Source organism: Coturnix japonica, chromosome 2 (genome assembly GCF_001577835.2).
Source record: "Coturnix japonica isolate 7356 chromosome 2, Coturnix japonica 2.1, whole genome shotgun sequence".
NCBI lineage: Eukaryota > Metazoa > Chordata > Aves > Galliformes > Phasianidae > Coturnix > Coturnix japonica.
The window spans coordinates 93375765-93385314 of record NC_029517.1 but is presented as its reverse complement, the minus strand read 5'-3'; the positions used below and the strand labels follow the sequence as shown (position 1 = coordinate 93385314).

Below are 9550 nucleotides of genomic sequence, written 5' to 3'. Positions count from 1 at the left end.
CTTCTTCCTTTCTCTATTTGGTGCATGGCAGCTAACACCCTTTTCTGGTAATTAGCAGAATATGTATAAAGTGCTCCAAAGGCTGCTGAAGTCAGTGGATTTTTTGCACCAACTTTGAAGGGTTCTGATCAGCCTCAGAGCACTTAAATTCACGTTGTATTTTCAATTCTCTCCTGCCCAGGCTGCTTCTCATGTGGAGACAACCTGAAATAGAAGTCAGACCATTAACTGTTCTTGTTCCAGACCTCCTCAATACAGACAGAATTTTTCATGATTTTAAATACCACATTTGTGGCCCTGATGTACGTTTTTTGTTCTTACTTAACCTTTTGGATGTGCCTGAGTTCACACAGTCAGGGAGCTGCTCTTCAAAGATAAACAAATTGTTGGAGAACGAAGCAATGCAGGAAATTCACGTGCTTTGCTACTGAATTTAAGGGTGGTAGGCCGAAAAAGTCATTACTTTTAGTGACCACAGTGGGTTTTATATAGAAGAAAGGTTTCATTCCCTAAATTGGCTCACATGTTATTGCTAATGAATGTCTAACAAAGATTCTTCTCTATAAAATCTGATCATTTTACACAGAAGATTTATCAGTCGAGTTCTTGGAGAGATTGAGGCATTGGAGTCTTTTAAAAGTCCATTTTTTAAGTCTCTACTCCACATATCGCTTTTATGACCTAAAAAGCAAAGGGACTCCACATGCTGTAGGGTTCAATTGAAATTATTGTTGGAACGTAGGAATACAACAGTAGGACTGTATTCATCACAAGAGTTTCACTTTTTGTAGCGAGAGCTCAAGAAAAGTCCATAAGGATCAGAGTTGTGAGCCAGCTCTTTCATTTGCTGGCTCTTTGTGCCACACTTTGTCTCTCCCTCTCTGCTGGCAAGAGGGTCACCTCGTGCAGGCAGCCTTCTCCCACACTCGCCCTGCTAAAAGTTTTCTGGCAATTTGTTCAAAGGTTTCCCAGTCTTGTTAAAACACAAGCACTGGTACAGCCAGGCTGCTGTCTGTGAGCTATGCAAGCCTTGAGGCAGGAGAATTCACATCACCTACTTGTGGCATTTAGTGTGGATGGGGTCAGGCATCGATGGTCAACGCTCTCAGCACTTCCCTGGTCAGCAGAGGGGTGGGCAGCTCCGAAGTGCATTTAGCCAAGAAAACTATCAATTTCACATGAAAAATGGGAATTAAATCTTTTCCTTGACTGGAGACCAAACAAGCCTTTCAAAACCCCCCTTGGCAGGCCACACCAGTGAATGCTGCAGCATTATCCAACAACAATAAACATACACATACACACACATAAAAGAGAGACCTTGTGGCCACAAGCCATATGAAATGAAGCACCAGACCATGTCGGACCTCCTGCTGTATGTTTTGTGTTGAGGCAGGAGAGGTATAAATACCTTACTCCTCATGCAGTGTATTACAGCACTCTGGAGAAGGAGTCTTGGGTAATAACAAAAGCTTTGTGCTACCACTGATAATAGTGGTAGAGTGAGAAAAGAGGAAAAACAGTAGATAAAAAACTATACTTGGATGCCAAGTATAGCTGTGCAGTTGTGATCGTTCAGAACTAGCACTTCTGTAACTTCAATTCTACCCTTCAGAAGGCAACAGTTTGCGATTGCTGCAGTTATTAGGCAAAAGGCATTGAGGTGTAGGATTTCTGATCCTTGGGGCACTGAGATTAAATTTGAGTGCAAGCATAATTTTTAACAGCAATCCCATCAACCACTCAGCATCCCAACCCAAGTCTCAACACACAGAGTCATCTGTGTATGGAAGCAGAGGGGCCACTGGCTGGGAGCTGCAAGGGATGATCTGCAAGGGATGATCTCTGCAATGCAGGTCAGGGCAACATGGAACAAGCCCAGCCATTAGCTACCTGAGATGACAAGAAGTGCCTGTAGATGCGAGGATACCTTTCAGCATTGCTCCAGTGCACGTGAGCCTTTGAGGAGGGGGCAGCAGCTCCCACCTTATGCCTTTAGCTGCCAGTGAGCTACTCTGTACCTCCCTTGCCACAAAACCCAAAGAAGGAATGATTACGTTACATCATGTCACTGACAGAATGCCCAGCTGCATACAGCAAAGATGATGAGACCTGGTCTTAGAAATATGAGGACCATGTATGTAAGGATCTGATCTGAGAAATATGAGAAATTTTAGATGGGCATAACTCCTGTTTTTATTTGTTCCTCTTCATTTGAGTTACTGGTACACATGCATTGCACACACTTAAAAAGCCCCACAGAACAACAACAACAACAGAAGACATTCAGGTTAGTTGTTTGTTATTGTTGCAATCTTCAGCTGTGCCACTGCTAGCAACAAACACATGCTCAGGAACCACAATGTTTGATAAATATCATAAGCAAAAAAAGCAGACTTCACCCAAGTGATAGCCCATTCTGCCTCTGCTGTGGGAATGTAAGTTGTGTTGGATACCACTAACAAGCCTTTGGATTACAGGAAGACAGGATAAGAGCAGAAGGCTGCTGAGTTTCAGAAACCTGCTCCAGACTGCATCTATTAAGGCCCTAAGACAGAAGACAAAAGTGGCTGTTGCTCGTGAACACATTCTAAACACTTTGCTTTTTTGAAACAACTTACTTTGTAATCATTATCTTGGCTCTGGCCCTCTCTCATTTAACCTCATCTGCCTGACTTTATATTCATGGAACAGATTTGTACTGCCTTGGACTCCACGCAATTGGCTGCCAAAGTATTCTTGGACTTTTTTTTAAAAAAAAGGAAAAAAAAAAAAAAGAAAGAAAACATTTGATACCATTAATCATATTGCCATATGTAATAAATTGGCTGCCTGTGGTACATTGCCTCCAAGTGTCACATGGTTCCAATCACAACTCTGCCAACTGAAAGTGGTTGCTGGAAACTCTGACTCTTCCTCTCAGGCGCTCCTACGCAGGGTCCCGTCCCGCTTGTACTGTACATTAATGACCTGCTGGCTGCCTAGCGGCACCCAGGCCAAGAGTTACAAGTACGCACATGTTTGCAAGTGCTGCTGTACATAGGCAATAACCTGCTTGATATCAAAGTCACATAATTACAAAGTCAGCTTTTTGACAGCATTTGCAAGGTTCGAAGCCTAATTCAGTACATCTCTAATTTGCAGCTTAACTATCTGCCAGAATGAAAGGTAGAAAAGCAGGGGGAAAAGTATTAAATTTAGCTGCATAAAATAATTCAGGGAACAAGAGCACTGTTCTTACTATTCAGCTTTTGTGACTGTCAGGGCTCTTGTCAAGTCACAGCTGGAATTCTGCAAATTTATAAGAACAATAGAATTATCCGGGGGAGAAGGTGGGGAGAAAGGAATAACATGCTATTCGTAGCACTTCAGCTAACACTTTGACACAGGTTCTTTGGATCTTGTTAAGTAGGCGTGGACATTGGCTTAAGTAAATAAATAAAAAGTCCTTTTGATCCTTTCCCAAAGTTTGCCTTGAATCTTTTCTCAGAGCAGCAAAAATAATCTATTGACTTTAGAACCGGGCCCAGAAAAACAGTATTGGTTTTGACCATTGTGAAGTGTCTCTATACATGGAAGTTGGATGCGGTGAGGCTACTGTAACGAAAAAATTGATGACCATTTGCATTGTATTAGAGCCCTATTTATGGAGCAGGGTCCCGCTGCATTAATTACAGTGAAAAGGCAGAACAAAGCTCCTGTGCTCACATCTCCATCTGGTCTCTAACCCTCTGGATTTGTTTCTTCTCTCTCAAATCTTTTTACTACTTCCTACCCTTAGCTGAAGAAAACACATATAATGCCACAGATGTAGGAAAGGACTAAAAGAACACCACTGGGACGTCATTCTCACAGGTCCTTGATCTGACTAGGGAAAGTAAGTCCTGTAAGTCTACAGTGAGAAATGAGAAAAGATACTTGCAGAGAGCCAGCAGCCTTCATTGTTGTCCAGATACTCAAAACATAAACAAAAGGCAGGTGCCAGTATGATTGCAGATGCAGTAATGTCAGAGTTAGCATGCATGAGTAGCAAGGGCTGATGTATTCTGAGCACATATACTCAGTGCTACACATATACTCATATGCTACACATATACAGCACATATACTGAGTGCTAGCCTACATTGTACTACTTTGACTTATTATTCAGCCTAGCTAGATTAATACATGCATCAATCTTGCCATTTTGTTGATGTGCACATATAATGCATAGAGGAGACATTCCAACAGCTACACTGGAAGATAACAGTGATTTAAAGGTCAGCAACATGACAAACCTTGGTCTTGTGATATCTGCTGTTCCATCACTGGACTTTGGTCCTAGCATCCTTGATTGTGACCACAGTGGGTTTTACATAGAAGAATCTAGAAACTGAGATTTAAAATTGAGGACCTAAAAAGCTAATTAGACTACCTAAAAAACTAGCAAACTAGAAAGGAGCAGATGAATTCAAGTTCACAAACAAATACTAATGATTCTTGTCTACTTTTTTCAAGAGAATTATGAGATTCTTTTCCTGATTGTTCCTCAGCTCTGTTTGATCTATTTTTCTTAGAAGACATTTCAAGTTAATACCTCACAGGCTTTTCTTTCCCAGGAAGTTTCTCTGAAAGAATTTTTTCCTCAAAGGTCTTGATCTTTCAGACCTTTATGCCTGTGTTTAACTCAACATGTGATAAAAATCCCAGTTGTAGAATCATTTGTGAGAAGAGACAAGCATGCACAAAAATGCTTACAGGATCTCAGATGCACAAGGAATAACTGTATAGTTGTCAAGTTGAAAACGCACGTTACTGAATCACGCTGTCAGAAAGCTGACACCTCCACAAAGCTTGGTATCTTACTACCCAGTGGTGACATTTCTGACTTTTTTTTTTAAAGTTTCGTGAGCCTTTCTCACAAAGGGAAGCTCTTGAAAGACTACATGAAACCGTGCCAGCTGACTTCACAAACATAACACTTTCTGAAACATATATAATCAAAGGCAAATTTTTGAGATGAATCCATAAATACCTTACAGTATTTCAACTATAAGAACCAGCTCTGAATATTGCTGGAAACCCCTAAATTCCAAAGAAATGAAACTGATACATCAGTTTTTGAGTTTTTGTTCATTTTTCTTTGCCTGCTAAATGCCTTACTAGCTGCTATGCATAAAGTCTCACTCTAGTTCAGTGAGTAGCCTTTGGAAAAAATATAAAGAAAGAAAAAAAAAGGGGGTGAAATGAGCCTATAAGGCTAAGCAAGTATCACTCAGAAGGAAAGAGTCTTAATTGGGGTGGCCTGGTGTAAGAGAAAAGCACGATTCCTCCTTTCACCATTCTCAAGAACAAACACCTAGGATTAGCATTGTTTGGGTTGTTTGTTTTCACAGACCTCTTGAGAAGAAGCTTTAATTTACAGGCTCCACAAGATCTGTCTAACACAGCAGCCCATTCTCACTTTGGGTACATGTGTAGAGTATAGCAGAAGCTGCTTGATGCACTCCAGTAAAACTTCATGCTATTCATAAAATGCCTCACATACCTAGTCACTGATCTGCACTGAGGACACTAACTCAGCAAATAAGCTTAAAGATATGCTTAATTTTAACCTCAGGGGCAGGTTGAGAGAAGTCAACAATCCTTCCCTAATAAATTAGGCATTTTGCTTTGTCTTCCGCATTGGATCAAGACAAGCGTCTGCAATGCCTTCTTAATGCAGACTGATTCTCTACAATGGCACAGCACCAGGAAGAGTAAGGCAACCTGCCTTGTCCCGTGTGATCAACAGACAGCCTCCACCACTGTATTCCTGCTCTTATTATCCAAAGCAGAAAAGGTACATTTGTTAAAGAAGTTTAACTATGCAAGAAGCGTTGCAGAGTAAGCGCATAACAACATTAAGTGGGTCAGTATAATAAAATAATAATAACAATAATAAATTACAACCCTCCCCTAAAATAAAAACAAAACAGTTCTTCATTAGGTAGAAAGAAGGGAAGGAAAAAACACAAACACAAAACAGCAGCAAAAAAAAATGTATAATTGTTTATTAATTTTTCTACTACATCAAGTTTATTCCTTGGAAAGAATACTATCCTTGAAATGCAAGAGAACTTTGCCAATGGGATGCAATTTCAAACTAACATGAAGGCTTACCAGTCAGGTTTTCAGTAATGACAGTGTAGTTTTACAGCCTGGCCTAGCATTATCTGTAAAGTCCACCTACTGACTAAATAAGAACCAGAGAAACCTAGATCTTGAGTTGCTTTCAACTACATATTCTTCCACAGACAGAAAGAAAAATTCAATATCTTTAGATCAAAATAAATTTTAAAAAAATAAAGTTGTTTATTTCACATGATCAGTTAACCCCAACTACAGAATAGTTGGGCTTTCCCCCCCTCATTTATCATAGGATGTAGCCTAGCTATCTCACACTGCCTTACACAGCTGTTTATGTATATATGAACAACCAAATATATGCAGTGAATTATAATTTTTAGATCAAGAAAAAAACAAAACAAACAGTAAACCCTCTAGGCTTCTATAGAGTAAATTAAAGCACTTACTGAAAGGAAATAGTAGCATATACGAGGGCTTTGAATTTCAAATATCCTTCAAGAAGTTATTAAAAAGAGACTCCACTGCTGAGAAAGAGACAAAATACAACAATATTTCTTGGTATATCCGTTACAATTGCAAAAGAAATAGTCATTATATTAGCTTAGACTGTCACATTTCCATTTTTAACACCTTATGATTATTACAGGATTCTAAACTCCCAAAGAAGGCAACTCATATAAAAGATTTATTTTCACTCCAGCTTTGTCTTTCCTCACTGCCTGCCAATCTAAGAGAAATGTGCTGGGCTTCACCCCATTTGAACCTTCATAGGTTTAACGCAGACTTCAGCCTGTATTTCTATAAACTGTGTACATGAAGACTGGCATTCATATCTCCAAAAAATTTGTATCTTAAATTCTAAACAGATGTGCTGAAGCTCAGAGCCTTTTAAAACATCTTTCTACTAGCAGGTCAAAATCCAAAGCAGAGTATTTCCTTCGCATATTTAAGGGAACTAGTGAAAATTCTTCTGCCAAGCTTCTGGGAGCATCACTGCTGACAACATCTGTCTGGTTGCTGGCTGCCCCCAAATCATCATAGTCTTCACCCCTTGAGAAAAGTTCCTCTCTTACCATGGATCTCGGGCTATCTTCTTCAGCTAGGAGATCGGCTTTTAGCAGATGTCTTGTAGGACCATGATCTGCTGAGCAGGCCAGCCCAGTACAGTCCTTGACCCAACATGGTATAGGTTCAAGACGCACCCAAGGGCTGACAATCCTAGCTAGTGTTTTCACAGTCTTTCCACTGTTTCTTGGCACAGGAATACTAGACAGCCCCAGAGCTTCTTCACCAGTGGAGTGCACGCTGGTAGATGGGGGACGACTCATAAATCTGTAAACTGTGGAGAAAGAAACAGCAACAGACAATGCTAAACTTAAAATTAAATAAATAAGGACAAGACAAGCTTGTGTCTGGATGTGCCTTGCAACTCTCCATCACTAAATACTTAAAGCCTCTTGTACTGTTTCTAGGTCAATCCTTTGAGAAGGTATATTGGTTACTTTGAGAATAGTATGATTTCTCCAAGTTCAGAAAGTTATGTTTTAAGGAAGTAGAAACTGCGCTGTACTCTATTTCAATAGCCGCTACTGTTGTGAAAACAACTATTTTTTTTCCTTGGAAGCACAGAGAAATCCATGCTCCAGGAATCCAGGCCCAATTCTAAACCCAGGGAATCAGGATTGTTAAACTTTACTCACATGGTGTGAGAAAACATGCTATCCTCACATTACACAGATAATATCTCCACTTCTGAGGCTGGTGAACAACTCCACTCACAGTACAGGTAGCCCACACTGATGCTATATTAAGTGCTTTAACTTAGGCTTCAAGATCATAGATACCTTATATGAAAGTAGATATCTATACTGAATAATCTAGAAACATTTGCAACATGAAAAGTTTTTTTGTTTTGTTTTGTTTTCTTGTTATTAAGCAAAAAGAAACAATTCAGGCCAAGTAATACAAGCATTCCATGTGCATCAGAAAATGGTAGCACTTAACAGAGACAGAACAGCCACGGGAATACCACCTGAAGATCTTGTTCCCTTCTGGAGCCTTAATTCGTCTTAATTATATACACACCCACGGGCAGGACACACAAGGAAACCTTTCATAGAATCATAGGGATTGGAAAAGATTGAGTTCAATAAAGCAAGCTCCCTGATGCAGGCTATGCAGGTAGGCCTCCAGGTGGGTACTGAATATCTCCACACAAGGAGAATCCACGGCCTCTCTGGGCAGCCTTTCTCAGTGCTCTGTTGTTTCAGGAGCACTTCTATGCAGTTGAAGTCACATTAAAATTGTCCTTACCCCTACCCCATAAGAGCTTCTTCTTGCTGATTACCTTGCAAAACTCTAGTTTCTTCTGCCCCTGGCCGTGCTGAATGCAGCTGCTTACATTTTCTTCTCCGAAATCTAGTTTGCCGTGATCTAGCACCCTGCTGGCCTTGGTTCCCTGCTGCATCTTTCTCCTCCACAGGGACATGGGAATGCCCTAAGACGTCTTGATGAGACATTTTGGTGGGTTCCACCTAAAGCTAACAGGAAAGTCACAATAAAAACACAAAACTAGCCAGGAAGTCTTACTAGACAATGGGAAAGAAACTTCAAGAGCCTCAAAAAACATTTATTTCATACCTAGCAAGGTAAAGGAAACCAGAATGGTAAGTCAACACCAACAGCCCTTTCCAAGTACAGCAGTAACTTACCTTCTTTTCTAACCTTAACACTTTGTAAAAGAGCCTTCTTTTCTTATTCTTAGATAGAAACAAAAAGATAACCCCACTGACTCAGGGAGATCAAGGGAAGTGGGGCTAGAAGAAGGAAAAGGACCACTGGAGGAGGAGCTAGCACAGCATCTGATAATTTGTAATTAGCACAGCCTTACAGCTTTTCTAGGCCTAATGAGATGAGGATAGTTTACAAAAGCTGTGTGTGATAATTGTGTATTAAAGGAATACTGGGTGAAAAAGCTTCTCTGATCCTCAAAGAAGCAAAGGAGAAAGGTGAATTTCTCCCTGTGTTGAGCCATGCTTAGAGCAAGAATAAGAAAGACAAAGTAAATAATTTTTATTTCCTTGTAGTGCGTAAGTGTGCTTTATTGTACTGATTTTTTTAAGGTTTTCTTTCAGTTTTTATTATTCTGTGTGTCTGCTACAACTACTACCGGAGTAGTTGCTTCTTTTCTAACATCCCATTTCCAAGTTTTTTTTGTTTTTCTTCTTGAGTATTGGAGCCTTGTACAGCCTCTCTCAAGTCCAACTGGGCAGTAGATTTTCACTAGTTTGAATGCTTCTTAAGCTTCATCTAGCACTTAGTGAATTCCTCTACTGCGTTTTACAACCCTCTGAGGGCCATGGCGTGTAACTAGAAGCAAAAAAGAAAAGGTCTAACAAAAAGAAGAGGTAAAGGATTTTTGCTTTGTTTTCTGTGTCCTATG

At 40.1% G+C, this 9550-nt stretch overlaps 1 protein-coding gene across 1 annotated transcript; it reads right to left on the bottom strand.

Moving 5' to 3' along the window:
* Positions 1 to 6016: 6016 nt before the first annotated feature.
* Positions 6017 to 8956, bottom strand: LOC107310074. Its single transcript, XM_015855393.2, has 3 exons — positions 8820 to 8956; positions 8456 to 8648; positions 6017 to 7447 (listed from the first exon to the last, which is right to left on the bottom strand). The coding sequence occupies exons 2-3, from the start codon at positions 8625 to 8627 to the stop codon at positions 6987 to 6989; spliced, it is 633 nt and encodes a 210-aa protein (XP_015710879.1). The 5' UTR covers positions 8628 to 8648; positions 8820 to 8956; the 3' UTR covers positions 6017 to 6986.
* Between the last annotated feature and the right edge of the window lie 594 nt (positions 8957 to 9550).

What these genes read in the sequence shown, in the direction of transcription:
- LOC107310074 (XM_015855393.2), bottom strand. Translation starts at nt 8,627, where the DNA reads ATGTCTCATCAAGACGTCTTAGGGCATTCCCATGTCCCTGTGGAGGAG. An exon ending in AGAAACTAGAGTTTTGCAAG is followed by an intron (nt 7,448 to 8,455) that starts GTAATCAGCAAG and finishes CTTTCTCCACAG; the next exon opens with TTTACAGATTTATGAGTCGT.